The following is a 25,459-nucleotide window of genomic DNA, read 5'->3' as shown; positions in this document are numbered from 1 at the left end:
TGACAGACGTCAGAGGGCAGATTACAGTCTCTCAAAAAACAAGCCAACAGGCCAAAGTATTGTAGAACTGCACAAAAACTACTACACCGAAACAGCCCATAGGAACGCAGGAACAGGAGGGGGGCCATTCAGTCTCTCGAGCCTGTTATGCAGGAACAGGAGGGGGCCATTCAGTCTCTCGAGCCTGTTATGCAGGAACAGGAGGGGGCCAGTCCAGTCTCTCGAGCCTGTTATGCAGGAACAGGAGGGGCCAGTCAGTCTCTCGAGCCTGTTATGCAGGAACAGGAGGGGGGCCAGTCAGTGTCTCGAGCCTGTTATGCAGGAACAGGAGGGGGCCAGTCAGTCTCTCGAGCCTGTTATGCAGGAACAGGAGGGGGCCAGTCAGTCTCTCGAGCCTGTTATGCAGGAACAGGAGGGGGCCATTCAGTGTCTCGAGCCTGTTATGCAGGAACGGGAGGGGGCCAGTCAGTCTCTCGAGCCTGTTATGCAGGAACGGGAAGGGGCCAGTCAGTCTCTCGAGCCTGTTATGCAGGAACGGGAGGAGGCCATTCAACCCCAAAGAGTCTGCAAAGGGATATAGACAGGTTAAGTGAGTGGGCAAGAAGGTGGCAGATGGAGTGTAATGTGGGGAAATATGAGGTTATTCACTTTGGTAGGAAGAATAGAAAAACAGAATATTTTTTAAATAGTGAGACACTATTAAATGTTGGTGTTCAGAGAGATTTGGGTGGCCTCGTAGAAGAAACACCCAAAGTTAACATGCAGATACAGCAAGTAATTAGGAAAGCAAATGCCATGTTGGCCTTTATTCCATGGGAGTTGGAGTACAAGAGTGAGGAAGTCTTGCTGCAATTGTACAGGGCTTTGGTGAGACCTCACCTGGAATACTGTGTACAGTTTTGGTCTCCTTATCTAAGGAAGGATATACTTGCCTTAGAGGCGGTGCAACAAAGGTTCACTAGATTGTTTCCTGGGATGAGAGGGTTGTCCTGTGAGGAGAGGTTGAGTAGAATGGGCCGATACTCTCTGGAGTTTAGAAGAATGGGAGGCGATCTCATTGAAACATATAAGATTCTGAGGGGGTTTGACAGGGTAGATGCTGAGAGGCTGTTTCCCCTGGCTGGAGAGTCTAGAACTAGGGGGCATAGTCTCAGGATAAGGGGTCGGACATTTAGGACTGAGATGGGGAGGAATTTCTTCACTCAGAGGGTTGTGAATCTTTGGAATTCTCTACCCCAGAGGGCTGTGGATGCTGAGTCGTTGAATATATTCAAGACTGAAATCGACAGATTTTTGGACACAAAGGGAATCAAGGGATACGGGGATCGGGCGGGAAAGTGGAGTTGAGGTCGAAGATCGGCCATGATCTGATTGAATGGCGGAGCAGGCTCGAGGGGCCGAATGGTCTACTCCTGCTCCTATTTATGTTCGTATGCCCTCAGTTCTAAATCTTTTACATTTAATCTTGTATATATGGCCCCCCCCCCCCTTCAACTTCTGGAACAGTCTGAATTCTCTGCACCCTGTCCTGTCACCATTTTAAACACTTCTGTCATGAAGGATAGAGCAGGGAGGGGGTGAGCGGGACTAATTGGATAGCTCATCCAAAGAGCCAGCACAGGTGTGATGGGCCGAATGGCCTCCTCCTGTGCTGTAAGGTTCTATGATTGCCTCAATCATGTTATTCTAATATCACTCATCTCAAAGTCAACCACTTCAGATTCACCTCCTCCCCAATATCCTTCTCTACCTCTCTCCTTTAAGACCCTCCTTAAAACCTACCTATTCTGTCCTAATATCTCCTTACGAAGCTCAGTGTCAAATTTTGTCTTATTTACTCTGTTAAAATGTCCGAAGGCATTTTACAGATGTTAAAGGTGCAAAATAAATGGTAGTTGTTGAATGATTGCGTACCATTATATCTGGACACTGACTGGTGTCTCTCAGTCCCCCCTCTCTCTCAGGGAGATATCTGTACACTGACTGGTGTCTCTCAGTCCCTCTCTCTCAGGGAGATATCTGTACACTGACTGGTGTCTCTCAGTCCCTCTCTCTCAGGGAGATATCTGTACACTGACTGGTGTCTCTCAGTCCCCTCTCTCTCAGGGAGATATCTGTACACTGACTGGTGTCTCTCAGTCCCCTCTCTCTCAGGGAGATATCTGTACACTGACTGGTGTCTCTCAGTCCCTCTCTCTCTCAGGGAGATATCTGTACACTGACCGGTGTCTCTCAGTCCCTCTCTCTCAGGGAGATATCTGTACACTGACTGGTGTCTCTCAGTCCCTCTCTCTCAGGGAGATATCTGTACACTGACTGGTGTCTCTCAGTCCCTCTCTCTCAGGGAGATATCTGTACACTGACTGGTGTCTCTCAGTCCCCTCTCTCTCAGGGAGATATCTGTACACTGACTGGTGTCTCTCAGTCCCTCTCTCTCAGGGAGATGTCTGAGCACTGACTGGTGTCTCTCAGTCCCCTCTCTCTCAGGGAGATATCTGTACACTGACTGGTGTCTCTCAGTCCCTCTCTCTCAGGGAGATGTCTGAGCACTGACTGGTGTCTCTCAGTCCCTCTCTCAGGGAGATATCTGTACACTGACTGGTGTCTCTCAGTCCCTCTCTCTCAGGGAGATATCTGTACACTGACTGTGTCTCTCAGTCCCCTCTCTCTCAGGGAGATATCTGTACACTGACTGGTGTCTCTCAGTCCCTCTCTCTCAGGGAGATATCTGTACACTGACTAGTGTCTCAGTCCCCTCTCTCTCAGGGAGATATCTGTACACTGACTGGTGTCTCTCAGTCCCCTCTCTCTCAGGGAGATATCTGTACACTGACTGGTGTCTCTCAGTCCCCTCTCTCTCAGGGAGATATCTGTGCACTGACTGGTGTCTCTCAGTCCCTCTCCCCCTCCGGTGCGCTGTCTGTACTTCCAATCTGGCGATTGTCTTACCAGTAGGGCCGGGGGCATGCTATCCTCTGCGAGGTCACTTTACAGATCAGCAGACAGTTACACGGACACCTCACGTACTTCTTCCCTGCCGGAGCGTTCTTAATGGGCTAAGGAGAGAAAAAGAGAGGGTCCAGAGTAAGCGGAACTACCAGAGAACGGCACTGTGCACCTGGCCCCAGCCCACTCCACCACCGCCACGCCCCAACTCACCGTGGCCTCGTTGCAGATTCCACACTTCACCACATGCTGCTGCATCTTGCCCTCTACATTGATGAGGGACTGACAGACTCGACAGTTGATCACTGGGCTGCTCCCACTCTCTGGGCTGGTCAGGGGAGAGTAGGGGGGAGGATCCTCTCCAGGGAGCACAGCAGGATGTCCCTCGGGGAATTCAGGGAAACCTAGAGGGGAAGCAAAGGGCGGGGGGGGGTCAGTACTATTAACCGAGCCCTGACCAGTCACCACAGACCCCCCAACCCCACAGACAAGTGCCAATGAGCTGATCAGAGAGCCAGCATGGATTTGTAACCCCCCCCCACCCCCCCCCCCAACAACAAAACAACCCCCCCCTCCTCCTCTCCCCCACCCCCCCCACAACACAACCCCCCCTCCTCTCCCCCCCACCCACAACACAACCCCCCCCTCCTCCTCTCCCCCACCCCCCCACAACACAACCCCCCCTCCTCTCCCCCCACCCACAACACAACCCCCCCTCCTCCTCTCCCCCACCCCCCCACAACCCCCCCTCCTCCTCTCCCCCACCCCCCCCCAACACAACCCCCCTCCTCTCCCCCCCCCCAACACAACCCCCCTCCTCACCCCCCACAACACAACCCCCCCTCCTCACCCCCCCACAACACAACCCCCCCTCCTCACCCCCCACAACACAACCCCCCTCCTCACCCCCCAACACAACCCCCCCTCCTCACCCCCCCACAACACAACCCCCCCTCCTCACCCCCCCACAACACAACCCCCCCTCCTCACCCCCCCACAACACAACCCCCCCTCCTCACCCCCCCACAACACAACCCCCCCTCCTCTCCCCCCCCCCACAACACAACCCCCCCTCCTCTCCCCCCCCCCACAACACAACCCCCCCTCCTCTCCCCCCCCCCCACAACACAACCCCCCCTCCTCTCCCCCCCCCCCCCACAACACAACCCCCCCCTCCTCCCCCCCCCCCCCCACAACACAACCCCCCCTCCTCTCCCCCCCCCCCACAACACAACCCCCCCTCCTCTCCCCCCCCCCCCACAACACAACCCCCCCTCCTCTCCCCCCCCCCCACAACACAACCCCCCCTCCTCTCCCCCCCCACCACAAAACAACCCCCCCTCCTCTCCCCCCCCCACACAAAACAACCCCCCCCCTCCTCTCCCCCCCCCACAACAAACAACCCCCCCTCCTCTCCCCCCCCCCCCACAACACAACCCCCCTCCTCTCCCCCCCCACAACAAAACAACCCCCCCCTGCTCTCCCCCCCCCACAACAAAACAACCCCCCCCTCCTCTCCCCCCCCCACAACAAAACAACCCCCCCCCACAACAAAACAACCCCCCCCCCACAACAAAACAACCCCCCCCCCAACAAAACAACCCCCCCCCACAACAAAACAACCCCCCCCCACAACAAAACACCCCCCCCCACAACAAAACAACCCCCCCCCACAACAAAACAACCCCCCCCCACAACAAAACAACCCCCCCCACAACAAAACAACCCCCCCCCACACAAAACAACCCCCCACAACAAAACAACCCCCCCCCCCTCCTCTCCCCCCCCCACAACAACACAACCCCCCCTCCTCTCCCCCCCCACAACAAAACAACCCCCCACAACAAAACAACCCCCCCCCCTCCTCTCCCCCCCCACAACAAAACAACCCCCCCCTCCTCTCCCCCCCCCACAACAAAACAACCCCCCCCTCCTCTCCCCCCCCACAACAAAACAATCCCCCCCACAACAAAACAACCCCCCCCACAACAAAACAATCCCCCCCCACAACAAAACAACCCCCCCCCACAACAAAACAACCCCCCCCCACAACAAAACAACCCCCCCCCACAACAAAACAACCCCCCCCCACAACAAAACAACCCCCCCCCACAACAAAACAACCCCCCCCCACAACAAAACAACCCCCCCCACAACAAAACAACCCCCCCCCACAACAAAACAACCCCCCCCCACAACAAAACAACCCCCCCCACAACAAAACAACCCCCCCCACAACAAAACAACCCCCCCCCACAACAAAACAACCCCCCCCCCACAACAAAACAACCCCCCCCCCACAACAAAACAACCCCCCCCCCCCTCTCCCCCCCCCCACAACAAAACAACCCCCCCCTCCTCTCCCCCCCCCCCACAACAAAACAACCCCCCCCTCCTCTCCCCCCCCCCCCACAACAAAACAACCCCCCCCCACAACAAAACAACCCCCCCTCCTCTCCCCCCCCCCACAACAAAACAACCCCCCCCTCCTCTCCCCCCCCCCCCACAACAAAACAACCCCCCCTCCTCTCCCCCCCCCCACAACAAAACACCCCCCCCTCCTCTCCCCCCCCCCCACAACAAAACAACCCCCCCCTCCTCTCCCCCCCCCACAACAAAACAACCCCCCCCTCCTCTCCCCCCCCCCACAACAAAACAACCCCCCCCTCCTCTCCCCCCCCCACAACAAACAACCCCCCCCTCCTCTCCCCCCCCCACAACAAACAACCCCCCCCTCCTCTCCCCCCCCCACAACAAAACAACCCCCCCCCTCCTCTCCCCCCCCCCCACAACAAAACAACCCCCCCCCTCCTCTCCCCCCCCCACAACAAAACAACCCCCCCCCTCCTCTCCCCCCACAACAAAACAACCCCCCCCCCTCCTCTCCCCCCCACAACAAAACAACCCCCCCCCTCCTCTCCCCCCCCCACAACAAAACAACCCCCCCCCTCCTCTCCCCCCCCCACAACAAAACAACCCCCCCCTCCTCTCCCCCCCCCACAACAAAACAACCCCCCCCCTCCTCTCCCCCCCACAACAAAACAACCCCCCCCTCCTCTCCCCCCCACAACAAAACAACCCCCCCCTCCTCTCCCCCCCACAACAAAACAACCCCCCCCCTCCTCTCCCCCCCCACAACAAAACAACCCCCCCCTCCTCCTCCCCCCCCCACCACCTCCTCCCCCCCCCCACCTCCTCCCCCCCCCCACAACAAAACAACCCCCCCCTCCTCCTCCCCCCCCCCACCTCCTCCCCCCCCCACCTCCTCCCCCCCCCCCCACCTCCTCCCCCCCCCCACCTCCTCCCCCCCCCCCACCTCCTCCCCCCCCCCCACCTCCTCCCCCCCCCCCACCTCTCCCCCCCCACCTCTCCCCCCCACCTCCTCCCCCCCCCCCACCTCCTCCCCCCCCCCCCACACCTCTCCCCCCCCACACCTCTCCCCCCCCCACAACAAAACAACCCCCCCCTCCACAACAAAACAACCCCCCCCCTCCTCCTCCCCCCCCCCAACAAAACAACCCCCCCCTCCTCCTCCACAAAACAACCCCCCCCCCCCTCACAAAACAACCCCCCCCTCCTCCTCCCCCCCCCCAACAAAACAACCCCCCCCCCACACAAAACAGCCCCCCCCTCCTCTCCCCCCCCCACAACAAAACAGCCCCCCCTCCTCTCCCCCCCCCACAACAAAACAGCCCCCCCCTCCTCTCCCCCCCCCACAACAAAACAGCCCCCCCCTCCTCTCCCCCCCCCACAACAAAACAGCCCCCCCCTCCTCTCCCCCCCCCACAACAAAACAGCCCCCCCCTCCTCTCCCCCCCCCACAACAAAACAGCCCCCCCCTCCTCTCCCCCCCCCACAACAAAACAGCCCCCCCCTCCTCTCCCCCCCCCACAACAAAACAGCCCCCCCCTCCTCTCCCCCCCCACAACAAAACAACCCCCCTCCTCTCCCCCCCCCACAACAAAACAACCCCCCCCCTCCTCCTCCCCCCCCCTCCCCCCCCCACAACAAAACAACCCCCCCCCTCCTCTCCCCCCCCACAACAAAACAACCCCCCCCTCCTCTCCCCCCCCCACAACAAAACAACCCCCCCCCTCCTCTCCCCCCCCCCACAACAAAACAACCCCCCCCCCTCCCCCCCCACAACAAAACAACCCCCCCCCTCCTCTCCCCCCCCCCACAACAAAACAACCCCCCCCCTCCTCTCCCCCCCACAACAAAACAACCCCCCCCCTCCTCTCCCCCCCCCACAACAAAACAACCCCCCCCCTCCTCTCCCCCCCCACAACAAAACAACCCCCCCCCTCCTCTCCCCCCCCCACAACAAAACAACCCCCCCCTCCTCTCCCCCCCCACAACAAAACAACCCCCCCCTCCTCTCCCCCCCCCCACAACAAAACAACCCCCCCCTCCTCTCCCCCCCCCCCACAACAAAACAACCCCCCCCTCCTCTCCCCCCCCCACAACAAAACACCCCCCCCTCCTCTCCCCCCCCCACAACAAAACAACCCCCCCCTCCTCTCCCCCCCCCACAACAAAACAACCCCCCCCTCCTCTCCCCCCCCACAACAAAACAACCCCCCCCTCCCCTCCCCCCCCCCCCCCTCCCCCCCCCACAACAAAACAACCCCCCCCTCCCCCTCCTCCCCTGCCCCCCCTCCCCCTCCCCTGCCCCCCCTCCACAACAAAACAACCCCCCCCCCTCCACTCTCCCCCCCCTCCTCCTCCCCCCCACTCTCCTCTCTCCAATCCCCCCTCAACCCCCTCTTCACTCCCCCCCCCCTCACTCTCCCCCCCCCCCTCACTCTCCCCCCCCCCCTCACTCTCCCCCCCCCCCCTCACTCTCCCCCTCCCCCCTCACTCTCCCCCTCACTCTCCCCCTCACTCTCCCCCTCCTCCTCCCCCCTCCTCTCTCCAATCCCCCCCTTCACTCCCCCCCCACCCACTCTCCCCCCCCCCACTCTCCTCTCTCCAATCCCCCCCTCAACCCCCTCTTCACTCCCCCGGCCCGGACCCGCTGACTCACCTTCCGGCTTCGAGACATGGACGTAGGGCGGCGCCGAGGGCCCGAGACCGAGGCCCAGCCCCGGCCTCCCTCCTCCGCCCCGCTGCCCGGGAGAAGCGGCGACCGCTCCCCGCTCCCGCTCCCGACCATCGCCATGACCGTCAGACAGACCCGGGCTCGGGCACCGACCGTCAGACAGACCCGGGCTCGGGCACCGACCGTCAGACAGACCCGGGCTCGGGCACCGACCGTCAGACAGACCCGGGCTCGGGCACCGACCGTCAGACAGACCCGGGCTCGGGCACCGACCGTCAGACAGACCCGGCCTCGGGCACCGACCGTCAGACAGACCCGGCCTCGGGCACCGACCGTCAGACAGACCCGGCCTCGGGCACCGACCGTCAGACAGACCCGGGCTCGGGCACCGACCGTCAGACAGACCCGGCCTCGGGCACCGACCGTCAGACAGACCCGGCCTCGGGCACCGACCAACTGACGGCGCGGCTCAGGCCGCCGCCTCTTAAAGGGGCAGGGCCCGCTCCCACAGCGGCCGGCGGGCAATGGTCGGAGGGCACAACATCAATCCCTTTAAGGGACGGAGGGCGGGAATTCTATTCACGAAATTCACTTCACTGCAAAACACAAAAAAACAAACACGGTCCATCCGCTCATCACCGGGTCCCCATCACTCCCCTTCACTCCCCCTCATCACCGGGTCCCCATCACTCCCCCTCATCACCGGGTCCCCATCACTCCCCCTTCACTCCCCCTCATCACCGGGTCCCCATCACTCCCCCTCATCACCGGGTCCCCATCACTCCCCCTCATCACCGGGTCCCCATCACTCCCCCTTCACTCCCCCTCATCACCAGGTCCCCATCACTCCCCCTTCACTCCCCCTCATCACCGGGTCCCCATCACTCCCCCTTCACTCCCCCTCATCACCGGGTCCCCATCACTCCCCCTTCACTCCCCCTCATCACCGGGTCCCCATCACTCCCCCTCATCACCGGGTCCCCATCACTCCCCCTTCACTCCCCCTCATCACCGGGTCCCCATCACTCCCCCTCATCACCGGGTCCCCATCACTCCCCCTCATCACCGGGTCCCCATCACTCCCCCTTCACTCCCCCTCATCACCAGGTCCCCATCACTCCCCCTTCACTCCCCCTCATCACCGGGTCCCCATCACTCCCCCTTCACTCCCCCTCATCACCGGGTCCCCATCACTCCCCCTCATCACCGGGTCCCATCACTCCCCCTTCACTCCCCCTCATCACCAGGTCCCCATCACTCCCCTTCACTCCCCCTCATCACCGGGTCCCCATCACTCCCCCTTCACTCCCCCTCATCACCGGGTCCCCATCACTCCCCCTCATCACCGGGTCCCCATCACTCCCCCTCATCACCAGGTCCCCATCACTCCCCCTTCACTCCCCCTCATCACCGGGTCCCCATCACTCCCCCTTCACTCCCCCTCATCACCGGGTCCCCATCACTCCCCCTCATCACCAGGTCCCCATCACTCCCCCTTCACTCCCCCTCATCACCGGGTCCCCATCACTCCCCCTTCACTCCCCCTCATCACCGGGTCCCCATCACTCCCCCTCATCACCAGGTCCCCATCACTCCCCCTTCACTCCCCCTAATCACCGGGTCCCCATCACTCCCCCTCATCACCAGGTCCCCATCACTCCCCCTCATCACCGGGTCCCCATCACTCCCCCTTCACTCCCCCTCATCACCGGGTCCCCATCACTCCCCCTCATCACCGGGTCCCCATTACTCCCCCTTCACTCCCCCTCATCACCAGGTCCCCATCACTCCCCCTTCACTCCCCCTCATCACCGGGTCCCCATCACTCCCCCTCATCACCGGGTCCCCATCACTCCCCCTTCACTCCCCCTCATCACGGGGTCCCCATCACTCCCCCTTCACTCCCCCTCATCACCGGGTCCCCATCACTCCCCCTCATCACCGGGTCCCCATCACTCCCCCTTCACTCCCCCTCATCACCGGGTCCCCATCACTCCCCCTCATCACCGGGTCCCCATCACTCCCCCTTCACTCCCCCTCATCACCAGGTCCCCATCACTCCCCTTCACTCCCCCTCATCACCGGGTCCCCATCACTCCCCCTTCACTCCCCCTCATCACCGGGTCCCCATCACTCCCCTCATCACCAGGTCCCCATCACTCCCCCTCATCACCGGGTCCCCATCACTCCCCCTTCACTCCCCCTCATCACCGGGTCCCCATCACTCCCCCTCATCACCAGGTCCCCATCACTCCCCCTTCACTCCCCCTCATCACCGGGTCCCCATCACTCCCCTCATCACCAGGTCCCCATCACTCCCCCTCATCACCGGGTCCCCATCACTCCCCCTCATCACCGGGTCCCCATCACTCCCCCTCATCACCGGGTCCCCATTACTCCCCCTTCACTCCCCCTCATCACCAGGTCCCCATCACTCCCCCTTCACTCCCCCTCATCACCGGGTCCCCATCACTCCCCCTCATCACCGGGTCCCCATCACTCCCCCTCATCACCGGGTCCCCATCACTCCCCCTCATCACCAGGTCCCCATCACTCCCCCTTCACTCCCCCTCATCACGGGGTCCCCATCACTCCCCCTTCACTCCCCCTCATCACCGGGTCCCCATCACTCCCCCTCATCACCGGGTCCCCATCACTCCCCCTTCACTCCCCCTCATCACCGGGTCCCCATCACTCCCCCTCATCACCGGTCCCCATCACTCCCCCTCATCACCGGGTCCCCATCACTCCCCCTCACCACCGGGTCCCCATCACTCCCCCTCATCACCGGGTCCCCATCACTCCCCCTCATCACCGGGTCCCCATCACTCCCCCTCATCACCGGGTCCCCATCACTCCCCCTCATCACCGGGTCCCCATCACTCCCCCTTCACTCCCCCTCATCACCGGGTCCCCATCACTCCCCCTTCACTCCCCCTCATCACCGGGTCCCCATCACTCCCCCTCATCACCAGGTCCCCATCACTCCCCCTCATCACCGGGTCCCCATCACTCCCCCTTCACTCCCCCTCATCACCGGGTCCCCATCACTCCCCCTTCACTCCCCCTCATCACCGGGTCCCCATCACTCCCCCTCATCACCGGGTCCTCTTCACTCCCCCTCATCACCGGGTCCCCATCACTCCCCCTCATCACCGAGTCCCCATCACTCCCCCTTCACTCCCCCTCATCACCGGGACCCCATCACTCCCCCTTCACTCCCCCTCATCACCGGGTCCCCATCACTCCCCCTTATCACCAGGTCCCCATCACTCCCCCTCATCACCGGGTCCCCATCACTCCCCCATCACTCCCCCTCATCACCGGGTCCCCATCACTCCCCCATCACTCCCCCTCATCACCGGGTCCCCATCACTCCCCCTCATCACCGGGTCCCCATCACTCCCCCTCATCACCGGGTCCCCATCACTCCCCCTCATCACCGGGTCCCCATCACTCCCCCTCATCACCGGGTCCCCATCACTCCCCCTCATCACCGGGTCCCCATCACTCCCCCTCATCACCGGGTCCCCATCACTCCCCCTCATCACCGGGTCCCCATCACTCCCCCTTCACTCCCCCTCATCACCGGGTCCCCATCACTCCCCCATCACTCCCCCTCATCACCGGGTCCCCATCACTCCCCCTCATCACCGGGTCCCCATCTCTCCCCCTCATCACTCCCCGACATCACCGGGTCCCCATCACTCCCCCTCATCACCAGGTCCCCCTTCACTCCCCCTCATCACCGGGTCCCCATCACTCCCCCTCATCACCGGGTCCCCATCACTCCCCCTTCACTCCCCCTCATCACCGGGTCCCCATCACTCCCCCTTCACTCCCCCTCATCACCGGGTCCCCATCACTCCCCCTCATCACCGGGTCCCCATCACTCCCCCTCATCACCAGGTCCCCATCACTCCCCCTTCACTCCCCCTCATCACTGGGTCCCCTTCACTCCCCGTGTCTCCCTCTCATCACTGGGTCCCCTTCACTCCCCCTCATCACCGAGTCCCCATCACTCCCCCTTCACTCCCGCTCATCACTGGGTCCCCTTCACTCCCCCTCATCACTGGGTCCCCTTCACTCCCCGTGTCTCCCTCTCATCACTGGGTCCCCTTCACTCCCCCTCAGCACTGGGTCCCCTTCACTCCCCGTGTCTCCCGCTCATCACTGGGTCCCCTTCACTCCCCGTGTCTCCCTCTCATCACTGGGTCCCCTTCACTCCCCCTCATCACCGAGTCCCCATCACTCCCCCTTCACTCCCCCTTCACTCCCCCTCATCACTGGGTCCCCTTCACACCACCTCATCACCGGGTCCCCTTCACTCCCCCTCATCACCGGGTCCCCTTCACTCCCCCTCATCACCGAGTCCCCATCACTCCCCCTCATCACCGAGTCCCCATCACTCCCCCTCATCACCGGGTCCCCATCACTCCCCCTCATCACCGGGTCCCCTTCACTCCCCCTCATCACTGGGTCCCCTTCACTCCCCCTCATCACCGAGTCCCCATCACTCCCCCTCATCACCGAGTCCCCATCACTCCCCCTCATCACCGGGTCCCCATCACTCCCCCTCATCACCGGGTCCCCTTCACTCCCCCTCATCACTGGGTCCCCTTCACTCCCCCTCATCACCGAGTCCCCATCACTCCCCCTCATCACCGAGTCCCCTTCACTCCCCCTCATCACCGGGTCCCCATCACTCCCCCTCATCACCGAGTCCCCATCACTCCCCCTCATCACTGGGTCCCCATCACTCCCCCTCATCACTGGGTCCCCATCACTCCCCCTCATCACCGAGTCCCCATCACTCCCCCTCATCACTGGGTCCCCATCACTCCCCCTCATCACTGGGTCCCCTTCACACCCCATCACTCCCGCTCATCACTGAGTCCCCTTCACTCCCCCTCATCACTGGGTCCCCTTCTCTCCCCGAGTCTCCCCCTCATCACTGGGTCCCCTTCACTCCCGCTCATCACTGAGTCCCCTTCACTCCCCACCACTCCCGCTCATCACTGAGTCCCCTTCACTCCCCATCACTCCCCCTCATCACTGGGTCCCCTTCACTCCCCGAGTCTCCCCCTCATCAGTGGGTCCCCTTCACTCCCTGAGTCTCCCCCATGTCAGTGGGTCCCCTTCACTCACCGAGTCTCTCCCTCATCAGTGGGTCCCCTTCACTCCCCGAGTCTCCCCCTCATCAGTGGGTCCCCTTCGCTCGCCGAGTCTCTCCCTCATCAGTGGGTCCCCTTCACTCCCCGAGTCTCCCCCATGTCAGTGGGTCCCCTTCACTCCCCGAGTCTCTCCTTCATCAGTGGGTCCCCTTCACTCCCCGAGTCTCTCCTTCATCAGTGGGTCCCCTTCACTCCCCCTCATCAGTGGGTCCCCTTCACTCCCCGAGTCTCTCCCTCATCAGTGGGTCCCCTTCACTCGCCGAGTCTCCCCCATGTCAGTGGGTCCCCTTCACTCCCCGAGTCTCTCCTTCATCAGTGGGTCCCCTTCACTCCCCGACTCTCCCCCTCATCAGTGGGTCCCCTTCACTCCCCGAGTCTCTCCTTCATCACTGAGTCCCCTTCACTCCCCGAGTCTCCCCCTCATCAGTGGGTCCCCTTCACTCACGGAGTCTCCCCCATGTCAGTGGGTCCCCTTCACTCCCCGAGTCTCCCCCTCATCAGTGGGTCCTCTTCACTCCCCGAGTCTCCCCCATGTCAGTGGGTCCCCTTCACTCACGGAGTCTCCCCCATGTCAGTGGGTCCCCTTCACTCCCCGAGTCTCCCCCTCATCAGTGGGTCCTCTTCACTCCCCGAGTCTCCCCCATGTCAGTGGGTCCCCTTCGCTCGCCCAGTCTCTCCTTCATCAGTGGGTCCCCTTCACTCCCCGAGTCTCTCCTTCATCAGTGGGTCCCCTTCACTCCCCGAGTCTCCCCCTCATCAGTGGGTCCCCTTCACTCCCCGAGTCTCTCCTTCATCAGTGGGTCCCCTTCACTCCCCGAGTCTCCCCCTCATCAGTGGGTCCCCTTCACTCCCCGAGTCTCCCCCATGTCAGTGGGTCCCCTTCACTCGCCCAGTCTCCCCCTCATCGGTGGGTCCCCTTCACTCGCCCAGTCTCTCCTTCATCAGTGGGTCCCCTTCACTCCCCGAGTCTCTCCCCCATGTCAGTGGGTCCCCTTCACTCCCCGAGTCTCCCCCATGTCGGTGGGTCCCCTTCACTCCCCGAGTCTCTCCTTCATCAGTGGGTCCCCTTCACTCCCCGAGTCTCCCCCTCATCAGTGGGTCCCCTTCACTCGCCGAGTCTCCCCCATGTCAGTGGGTCCCCTTCACTCCCCGAGTCTCCCCCTCATCAGTGGGTCCCCTTCACTCCCCGAGTCTCCCCCTCATCAGTGGGTCCCCTTCACTCCCCGAGTCTCTCCTTCATCAGTGGGTCCCCTTCACTCCCCGAGTCTCTCCTTCATCAGTGGGTCCCCTTCACTCCCCGAGTCTCCCCCTCATCAGTGGGTCCCCTTCACTCCCCGAGTCTCTCCTTCATCACTGGGTCCCCTTCACTCCCCGAGTCTCCCCCTCATCAGTGGGTCCCCTTCACTCCCCGAGTCTCTCCTTCATCAGTGGGTCCCCTTCACTCGCCGAGTCTCCCCCATGTCAGTGGGTCCCCTTCACTCCCCGAGTCTCCCCCTCATCAGTGGGTCCCCTTCACTCCCCGAGTCTCCCCCTCATCAGTGGGTCCCCTTCACTCCCCGAGTCTCTCCTTCATCACTGGGTCCCCTTCACTCCCCGAGTCTCCCCCTCATCAGTGGGTCCCCTTCACTCCCCGAGTCTCTCCTTCATCAGTGGGTCCCCTTCACTCGCCGAGTCTCCCCCTCATCAGTGGGTCCCCTTCACTCCCCGAGTCTCTCCTTCATCAGTGGGTCCCCTTCACTCCCCGAGTCTCCCCCATGTCAGTGGGTCCCCTTCACTCCCCGAGTCTCCCCCTCATCAGTGGGTCCCCTTCACTCCCCAAGTCTCCCCCTCATCGGTGGGTTCCCTTCACTCCCCGAGTCTCCCCCTCATCAGTGGGTCCCCTTCACTCGCCGAGTCTCCCCCATGTCAGTGGGTCCCCTTCACTCCCCGAGTCTCCCCCTCATCAGTGGGTCCCCTTCACTCCCCCAGTCTCCCCCTCATCAGTGGGTCCCCTTCACTCCCCGAGTCTCCCCCTCATCGGTGGGACCCTTCGCTCGCCGAGTCCCCCCCCTGCAGCATGTCCTTGTCAGACTCACTGTTTTGAAGTTGTCTGTTGCCTGCCTGCAGATGCCTCTCTCTGTGCTTTACGTCTTATTGCTCACAACCAACAAAGGAAGAGCTACCAGATCGTTTGGTGTGTCGGTCTAGCAGCAGCCCAACACAGTTGGTGTGATTACCAAGATGGGGACGACCACAGCTGGCAGCAACCTAAGCGTCCTGTTTGACCCTGAGATGAGCTTCCGACCTGATATCCACTCCATCACCAAGACTGCCTACTTCCTCCTCCGTAACATCGTCCGTCTCCGCCCCTGCTTCAGCTCATCTGCTGCTGAAACCCTCATCCATGCCTTTGTCACCTCCACACTGGACTATTCCAATGCTCTCCTGGCTGGTCTCCCATCCTCCTGCCCGTATCCTAACTCGCACCAAGTCCCGTTCACCCATCATCCCCTGTGCTCGCTGACCTACATTGGCTCCCGGTCCGGGAACGCCTTGATTTTAAAATTCTCATCCTCATGTTCCCTCCATGGCCCTCGCCCCTCCCTATCTCTGTAACCTCCTCCAGCCCTACAACCCTCTGAGATCTCTGCGCTCCTCCAATTCTGGCCAATGGTGGAGCGATTTTAATCGCTGGCGGCCGTGCCTTCAGCTGCCTAGGCCCTTAGCTCTGGAATCCCTTCCCTAAAGGGTGTATAGATAAACCCAGCAACTACAAGCTGGGTTTAACCTCGGTGGTGGGGAAACTTTTAGAAACAATAATCTGGGACAAAATTAACAGTCACTTGGACAAGTGTGGATTTATTAGGGAAAGCCAGCACGGACATATAAGGTAGCCAAACTTAGTGGGAGGATAGAAGATTGGGAAGGCTTCAAAAGACAGCAAAAAGTAACTAAAGGATTGATTAAGAAAGGGAAGATAGATTATGAAAATAAACTAGCAAAAGTTTCTGCAGTTCTATAAAAAGAAAAAGGGTGGCTAAGGCAAACGTAGGTCCCTTAGAGGATGAGACCGGGAAATTAATGGTGGGAAACATGGAGATGGCAAAAATGCTGAACAAATATTTTGTTTCAGTCTTTACGGTAGAGGACACTAAGAATATCCCAACACTGGACAAACAGGGGGCTCTGGGGGGGGAGGAGCTAAATACGATTAAAATCACTAAGGAATTGGTACTCAGTAAATTAATGGGACTCAAGGCGGATAAATCCCCTGGACCTGATGGCTTACATCCTAGGGTCTTGAGGGAAGTGGCAGTAGGGATTGTGGATGCTTTGGTAATAATTTTCCAAAATTCTCTGGACTCGGCAAAGGTCCCGGCAGATTGGAAAACTGCTAATGTAACACCCTTATTTAAAAAGGGTAGAAGGCAGAAGGCTGGAAATTATAGACCAGTGAGCCTAACATCTGTGGTGGGTAAAATTTTGGAGTCTATTATTAAGGAGACAGTAGCGGAACATTTGGATAAACATAATTTAATAGGACAAAGTCAGCATGGCTTTACGAAGGGGAAGTCATGTCTGACAAATTTGCTTGCGTTCTTTGAGGACATAACGTACAGGGTGGATAAAGGGGAACCAGTGGACGTAGTGTATTTAGACTTCCAGAAGGCATTCGACAAGGTGCCACATAAAAGATTATTGCTCAAGATAAAGAATCACTGGATTGGGGGTAATATTCTGGCATGGGTGGAGGATTGGTTATCTAACAGGAAGCAGAGAGTTGGGATAAATGGTTCATTCTCGGACTGGCAACCAGTAGCCAGTGGTGTTCCGCAGGGGTCGGTGCTGGGTCCCCAACTCTTTACAATCTATATTAACGATTTGGAGGAGGGGACCGAGTGTAACATATCAAAGTTTGCAGATGATACAAAGATGGGAGGGAAAGTGGAGAGTGAGGACATAAAAAACCTACAGGGGGATATAGACAGGCTGGGTGAGTGGGCGGAGATTTGGCAGATGCAATACAATATTGGAAAATGTGAGGTTATGCACTTTGGCAGGAAAAATCAGAGAGCAAGTTATTATCTTAATGGCGAGAAACTGGAAAGTACTGCAGTACAAAAGGATCTGGGGGTCCCAGTGCAAGAAAATCAAAAAGTTAGTATGCAGGTGCAGCAGGTGATCAAGAAGGCCAACGGAATGTTGGCTTTTATTGCTCGGGGGATAGAATATAAAAACAGGGAGGTATTGCTGCATTTATATAAGGTATTGGTGAGACCGCACCTGGAATACTGCATACAGTTTTGGTCTCCATACTTAAGAAAAGACATACTTGCTCTCGAGGTAGTACAAAGAAGGTTCACTCAGTTAATCCTGGGGATGAGGGGGCGGACATATGAGGAGAGGTTGAGTAGATTGGGACTCTTCTCATTGGAGTTCAGAAGAATGAGAGGCGATCTTATTGAAACATATAAGATTGTGAAGGGGCTTGATCGGGTGGATGCGGTAAGGATGTTCCCAAGGATGGGTGAAACTAGAACTCGGGGGCATAATCTTAGAATAAGGGGCTGCTCTTTCAAAACTGAGATGAGGAGAAACTTCTTCACTCAGAGGGTGGTGGGTCTGTGGAATTTGCTGCCCCAGGAAGCTGTGGAAGCTACATCATTAAATAAATTTAAAACAGAAATAGAGAGTTTCCTAGAAGTAAAGGGAATTAGGGGTTACGGGGAGCGGGCAGGAAATTGGACATGAATTTAGATTTGAGGTTAGGATCAGATCAGCCATGATCTTATTGAATGGCGGAGCAGGCTTGAGGGGCCGATTGGCCTACTCCTGCTCCTATTTCTTATGTTCTTATTTGTTAAATGCAAATTGTGTTTAACTAACTCGATAGAGTTTTTTGATGAGGTAATAGAGAGGGTCAATGAGGGCAGTGCGGTGGATGCGGTGTATATGGACTTTCAAAAGCTGTTTGATAAAGTGCCACATAATAGGCTTGTCAGCAAAATTGAAGCCCATGGAATAAAAAGGGGCAATGGCAGCATGGATACAGAATTGGCTCAGTGACAGGAAACAGAGTGTAGTGGTGAACGGTTGTTTTTCGGACTGGAGGGAGGTGTACAGTGGGGTTCCCCAGGGGTCAGTGCTGGGACCACTGCTTTTCTTGATATATATTAATGACTTGGACTTGGGTGTACAGGACACAATTTCCAAATTTGCAGATGACACAAAACTTGGAAGTGTAGTGAACAGTGAGGAGGATAGTGATAGACTTTAAGAGGATATAGACAGGCTGGTGGAATGGGCGGATACGTGGCAGATGAAATTTAATGCAGAGAAGTGCGAAGTGATACGTTTCGGTGGGAAGAACGAGGAGAGGATACTGAGAGGTGTAGAGGAAGTGAGGGACCTTGGAGAGCATGTCCACAGATCCCTGAAGGTAGCCGGACAGGTAGATAAGGTGGTTAAGAAGGCATATAGGATACTTTCCTTTATTAGCCGAGGCATAGAATATAAGAGCAGGGATGTTATGCTGGAACTGTATAAAACACAGGATAGGGCACAGCTTGAGTACTGGGTACAGTTCTGGTCACCGCATTACAGGGAGGAGAGGATACAGAGGAGATTTACGAGGATGTTGCCAGGACTGGAGAATTTTAGCTATGATGAAAGATTGGATAGGCTGGGGTTGTTTCCCTTGGAACAAAGGAGGCCGAGGGGAGATTTAATTGAGGTGTATAAAATTATGAGGGGCTTAGATGGAGTGGATAGGGAGGACCTATTTCCCTTAACAGAGGGGTCAATAACCAGGGGTCATAGATTTAAAGTGATTGGTAGAAGGATTAGAGTGGAAATGAGGAAAAATGTTTTCATCCAGAGGATGGTGGGGGTCTGGAACTCACTGCCCGAGAGGGTGGTAGAGGCAGAAACCCTCAGCTCATTTAAAAAATACCTGGATGTGCACCTGAAGAGCCGAGACCTGCAGGGCTGTGGACCAAGTGCTGGAAAGTGCGATTAGGCTGGGTGGCTCGTTTCTCAGCCAGCGTGGACACGATGGGCTGAATGGCCTCCTTCTGTGCTGTAGATTTTCTATGATTCTAGGATGAAGGAATCGTGGCAGCTGCCAGGGTATCTGGCGTATATGTGAAGGAATCTCTTGCGGTGGTCACTGATGAGCTGAGTGTTGATGGAGTGATAGCCCTTCCTGTTGATGAACAGTCCTGGCTCGTGTGGAGGTGCTCGTATTGCTATATGGGTGCAATCCATTACACCCTGCACCCTTGGGAAGCCAGACACAGCGTGGTATCCCACTGCCCTCTCTGTCTGGCTGAGGTCGTCCATGGGGAAGTTGATGTAGTGCGAGGCCCTGCGTAACAAGCCGTCTGTGACCTACCTTATGCACTTATGTGCAGAGGACTGAGAGACCCCAGCGATGTCCCCGTTGGCACCCTGGAATGATCCGGAGGCGAAGAAGTTGAGTGGGCAGTGATGACTTCGACAGTGAAAGGTAAGAAGATGCTGCTCGGGCCCAGCCGGGAGCAGCTCGGCATGAAGGAAACTGCAGATGTCTGCGACTACCTGGCGACTGATTCTGAGCCTCCATATGCACTGCTCCTCGGAGAGGTCCAGGAAGCTGAGCCTCGGTCTGTAGACCCTGTGGCGAGGGCAGTGCCTCCTGCGACGTCGTTCTCTCTGTTGTTGCCCTCTGTGCTCTTGTGCAGGCGCCTGTGGTGCAGCACTGTGTTGTGGAGCTCCACGTGGCGGAGGTGGACGCCGTGCCTGGCGAGGCTGGTGATGTTGCTCGTCCTCGGATGAAGTGGTGAATGCAGCCATGGCGCCCCCCCATCCTGACGGTGTAAGTTTGAGGGGGTCCAAAAAGTAGGTAAATGTGTTTGCACAGCAGAGTTTTGGGTGGGCAGTAAGAATTTTGAGTGGAAACACAAAGGTGTTGCAGCCAAAACTTTGCCTGAAGTGACAGAGTGCCCTGCTGCAATAAATGAGGTATTCCCCCCACCTGTCCAATAATCCTTTGCACCTCCCACTGGCTGCTGGCTGAAACACATCTGCTCCAACAGGGAGTGTTTCCCACAGCATGGGAAACATGCTGAGGATCCTTCAAAATTGCACCCCTGCCAAAATGTCTACTCAATGAGGTCTGTCAAGTACCTCAACTGTCCGTCAAATTTTGTAAATGATCATCCTGCCGGCTTTAATTGCCGGTGGGAGTCCCACATGCGGGGGCTGTGCGCGCATGTCAGCACGTCACTGGGGAAACCCAGAAGTGGGCGGGTTGGAGCCGGGCTCCAGACCCGCCCCAGGAATCCCGGATTTTCGCAGCCCGCCCAACCGCGAACGCACCCGATTGCAGGTGCGAAAATCGAGCCTACTGTCTCTCTCCCTCCCCCACACGCACTGCTTGTTTAATCCTCTCCCCTCCATTGATTTAATTCTCTCCCATCTGGCCCCGGCTTCTCTCTCACTGGCACCATGTATCTCTCTTACTGGCTGTTTTTTCTCCGAGTGGCAGTAGGTGTCTCTCCCACTGGATCTTGATTTCCATCTCACTGCAACTGGGTTTTTGTCAGATTGGTGCTGGGATTCCCAGCCACTGGCTCCAAGTTTCTCTTTTAGTGGCATCTGTTTGCTTCTCATTGTCGACGGGTTTCTTGTCCACGGGCTTCTCCTCCCACTGGCACCGGCTTCCCCTCCCACTGGCACCGGCTTCCCCTCCCACTGGCACCGGCTTCCCCTCCCACTGGCACCGGCTTCCCCTCCCACTGGCACCGGCTTCCCCTCCCACTGGCACCGGTTTCCCCTCCCACTGGCTCAGAGTTTGCTCCCACTGGCACCGGCTTCCCCTCCCACTGGCACCGGTTTCCCCTCCCACTGGCACCGGTTTCCCCTCCCACTGGCTCAGAGTTTGCTCCCACTGGCACCGGCTTCCCCTCCCACTGGCACCGGTTTCCCCTCCCACTGGCTCAGAGTTTGCTCCCACTGGCACCGGCTTCCCCTCCCACTGGCACCGGTTTCCCCTCCCACTGGCACCGGTTTCCCCTCCCACTGGCTCAGAGTTTGCTCCCACTGGCACCAGAGAAGCTTTACCTCAGAACCTCTCTGTGTCGGGGAGATTTTTTTCTCTCCCCTCACTTTAAAAAAATATATTTTATTCTTTTATTCTTGACATTGATTTGACAGTTAACGCAATGGAACATAGTGCAGACACTCGATTGACCAGTTGCTCACAGGGATATTGCTGAGACCGTCTGAACAATCAATCAGTTAGAAGTGGCGAAGATGTATCTCAAAATGTTCTGGTCCGATCTGTCCTCTCACTCTCACAGGTAGCCATGGCTTTCTTCTCACCGTGTTACGCAGATTGAACCAACGGGAAAAGGCACCGTTTAATCCCGCCAGGTGACTTCCACTTCATCTGTCCTGTACCTGCAGACAGAGAGCAGGCAGACCAGTCGTTCATTTCCCCACATGGAAGAACACAGGTACCCTGAAGTTTGAGCTCAGCCTCTCGGCTTGCTACAGGAACTCCAACAACCCCACCACAAGAAGCTCCTCGTCCCAGAGCAAGGGATGATAAGCCCTGCGATTGAATGGGACGGCTCAACGCGTCAATCTGTGGCAAGCACAATGAACGCCAACAAGTAAAACCACACAGATCAATATCAATTAAAAGCACAAAATAAGTCACGTTCCAAGAACAGTCAAAAAATGACCGAGGCTGTTACTAGGGTTAGCGTTAGTTAATGTTATTACTTAATATATTAACTCCAACCCTAACTAACTGGTGGAAGCAGATTCCATGGGAACTTTCAAAAGGCAGTTGTATAAATACTTCAAGTGGAAACATTTACAGGGCTGTGAGGAAAGAGCAGGGGGGAGTAGGACTAATTGGACAGCTCTTGGAGAGCCAGCACAGGCACGATGGGCCGAATGACCTCCTTCTGTGCTGTGAGATTCTATAAAGGAAATTCTCTTCCTCACAATGCCCTTCGACCTTCCTGAGCAGGCAGTGACCTGTACGGTTGCACACCTGCCCATGGGCAACAGCTGGGGAAGTAAATCAGGCCTTTACCTCTGAGTGATCCAGGAATCCTGCAGTGCAGTCACGTGGCCTGCGCGGAACATCTCCCATCCCGCCTGGGCTATCATAGCGCCATTATCAATACAGAACCTGGGAACAAAGAGAGTGACAGTCAACCAGCAGCACCAACATCAGGAGAAATATGGAGTGGTTGTTGGAGGCCAATCATCTCAGCCCCAGGGCATTGCTGCCGGAGTTCCTCAGGGCAGTGTCCGAGGCCCAACCATCTTCAGCTGCTTCATCAATGACCTTCCCTCCACCATAAGGTCAGAAATGGGGATGTTTGCTGATGATTGCACAGTGTTTAGTTCCATTCGCAACCCCTCAGATAATGAAGCAGCCCGTGCCCGCATGCAGCAAGACCTGGACAACATCCAGGCTTGGGCTGATAAGTGGCAAGTAACATTCGCGCCAGACAAGTGCCAGGCAATGACCGTCTCCAGCGACGCCCACATCCCATGAATGAATAACAAAGATATCCGACAACAAGCACTACCATCTTCCTTTGTGCCAGGTATGACTCCAGCCACTGGAGAGTTTTCCCCCTGATTCCCATTGGCTTCAATTTCACTAGGGCTCCTTGATGCCACACTCGGTTAAATGCTGCCTTGATAAATATATATATATATATATATATATGGACATTACGGGCCTATCCCAGTATATGGACAGTACAGGCCTATCCCAATATATGGGCATTACAGGCCTATCCCTATTCAATTAATTAAATAAAAATCTGGAATTAAAATACTAGTATCAGTAATGATGGCCATGAAACTACCGGATTGTCGTAAAAACCCATCTGGTTCACTAATGTCCTTTAGGGAAGGAAGCCTGCCGCCCTTACCCGGTCTGGCCTATATGTGACTCCAGACCCACAGCAATGTGGTTGATTCTTAATTGCCCTCTGAAATGGCCTAACAAGCCACTCAGTTGTAAAATCTCGCTACGAAAAGTCATAATAAGAATAAAACCGGACGGACCACCCGGCATCGGACCACCAGGCACCGGACACGACAACGGCAAAACACCAAGCCCAGTCGACCCTGCAAGGTGCTCCTTACTAACATCTGGGGACTTGTGCCAAAATTGGGAGAGCTGTCCCACAGACTAGTCAAGCAACAGCCTGACATAGACATACTCACAGAATCATATCTTTCAGCCAACGTCCCAGACTCTTCCATCACCATCCCTGGGTATGTCCTGTCCCACCGGCAGGACAGACCCACCAGAGGTGGCGGTACAGTGATATACAGTCAGGAGGGAGTGGCCCTGGGAGTCCTCAACATTGACTCTGGACCCCATGAAATCTCATGGCATCAGGTCAAACATGGGCAAGGAAACCTCCTGCTGATTACCACCTACCGTCCTCCCTCAGCTGATGAATCAGTCCTCCTCCATGTTGAACACCACTTGGAGGAAGCACTGAGGGTAGCAAGGGCACAAAACGTACTCTGGGTGGGGGACTTCAATGTCCATCACCAAGAGTGGCTCGGTAGCACCACTACTGACCGAGCTGGCCGAGTCCTGAAGGACATAGCTGCTAGACTGGGCCTGTGGCAGGTGGTGAGCGAACCAACACGAGGGAAAAACTTACTTGACCTCGTCCTCACCAATCTATCTGTCGCAAATGCATCTGTCCATGACAGTATTGGTAGGAGTGACCACCGCACAGTCCTCGTGGAGATGAAATCCCGTCTTCGCACTGAGGACACCATCCAACGTGTTGTGTGGCACTACCACCGTGCTAAATGGGATAGATTCAGAACAGATCTAGCAGCTCAAAACTGGGCATCCATGAGGCGCTGTGGGCCATCAGCAGCAGCAGAATTGTATTCCAGCACAATCTGTAACCTCATGGCCCGGCATATTCCTCACTCTACCATTACCAACAAGCCAGGGGATCAACCCTGGTTCAATGAGGAGTGTAGAAGAGCATGCCAGGAGCAGCACCAGGCGTACCTAAAAATGAGGTGCCAACCTGGTGAAGCTACAACTCAGGACTACATGCATGCTAAACAGCGGAAGCAACAAGCTATAGACAGAGCTAAGCGATTCCACAACCAACGGATCAGATCAAAGCTCTGCAGTCCTGCCACATCCAGTCATGAATGGTGGTGGACAATTAAACAACTAACGGGAGGAGGAGGCTCTGCAAACATCCCCATTCTCAATGATGGCGGAGTCCAGCACGTGAGTGCAAAAGACAAGGCTGAAGCGTTTGCAACCATCTTCAGCCAGAAGTGCCGAGTGGATAATCCATCTCAGCCTCCTCCCGATATCCCCACCATCACGGAAGCCAGTCTTCGGCCAATTCGATTCACTCCACGTGATATCAAGAAACGGCTGAGTGCATTGGATACAGCAAAGGCTATGGGCCCCGACAACATCCCAGCTGTAGTGCTGAAGACTTGTGCTCCAGAACTAGCTGCGCCTCTAGCCAAGCTGTTCCAGTACAGCTACAACACTGGCATCCACCCGACAATGTGGAAAATTGCCCAATATATGGGCATTACAGGCCTATCCCAACATATGGACATTACAGGTCTATCCCAGTATATGACCATTACTGGCTTATCCCAGTATATGGGCATTACAGGCCTAGCCCAGTATATGAACATTACTGGCTTATCCCAGTATATGGGCATTACAGGCCTATCCCAATATATGGGCATTACAGACCTATCCCAATATATGGGCATTACAGGCCTATCCCAATATATGGGCATTACAGACTTATCCCAATATATGGGCATTACAGGCCTATCCCAATATATGGACATTACAGGCCTATCCCAGTATATGACCATTACTGGCCTATCCCAGTATATGGACATTACAGGGCTATCCCAGTATATGGACATTACTGGCCTATCCCAGTATATGAACATTACTGGCCTATCCCAGTATATGAACATTACAGGGCTATCCCAATATATGGGCATTACAGGCCTATCCCAATATATGAACATTACAGGGCTATCCCAGTATATGGACATTACTGGCCTATCCCAGTGTATGACCATTACTGGCCTATCCCAGTATATGAACATTACAGGCCGATCCCAATATATGGGCATTACAGACCTATCCCAATATATGGGCATGGCCTATCCCAATATATGGACATTACAGGCCTATCCCAGTATATGGACATTACAGGCCTATCTCAGTATGTGGACATTGCAGGACTATCCAATATATGGACATTACAGATCTATT

General features: G+C 57.1%; 2 protein-coding genes across 5 annotated transcripts in view; both read right to left on the bottom strand.

Moving 5' to 3' along the window:
• Positions 1–20,793, bottom strand: part of LOC137311216 (type 1 phosphatidylinositol 4,5-bisphosphate 4-phosphatase-like) — a 40,832-nt gene extending 20,039 nt beyond the window's left edge. The window contains exons 1-4 of the mRNA XM_067978534.1: positions 20,622–20,793; positions 7,973–8,455; positions 3,160–3,350; positions 2,950–3,056 (exon numbers count right to left, since the gene is read on the bottom strand). Of these exons, the coding sequence (XP_067834635.1) occupies positions 2,950–3,056; positions 3,160–3,350; positions 7,973–8,455; positions 20,622–20,793 (953 nt within the window). The remainder of the gene's footprint in view (positions 1–2,949; positions 3,057–3,159; positions 3,351–7,972; positions 8,456–20,621) is intronic.
• A 505-nt stretch (positions 20,794–21,298) lies between these two features.
• osgep (O-sialoglycoprotein endopeptidase) overlaps positions 21,299–25,459 on the bottom strand; it is an 82,279-nt gene continuing 78,118 nt past the window's right edge. For 3 of the 4 annotated variants that reach the window (XM_067978533.1, XM_067978532.1, XM_067978530.1), the window contains 2 exons: positions 22,229–22,327; positions 21,299–21,582 (listed from right to left, as the gene is read on the bottom strand). In XM_067978533.1, the coding sequence (XP_067834634.1) occupies positions 21,543–21,582; positions 22,229–22,327 (139 nt within the window). In that variant the 3' untranslated portion in view covers positions 21,299–21,542. Of the gene's footprint in view, positions 21,583–21,603; positions 21,770–22,228; positions 22,328–25,459 lie in introns of those variants that run through there. The other variant, XM_067978531.1, reaches the window with a different exon arrangement.

The sequence above is a fragment of the Heptranchias perlo genome, unplaced genomic scaffold (genome assembly GCF_035084215.1).
Source record: "Heptranchias perlo isolate sHepPer1 unplaced genomic scaffold, sHepPer1.hap1 HAP1_SCAFFOLD_306, whole genome shotgun sequence".
In the NCBI taxonomy this organism is placed as follows: domain Eukaryota; kingdom Metazoa; phylum Chordata; class Chondrichthyes; order Hexanchiformes; family Hexanchidae; genus Heptranchias; species Heptranchias perlo.
This window is presented reverse-complemented; position numbering and strand designations above follow the sequence as displayed.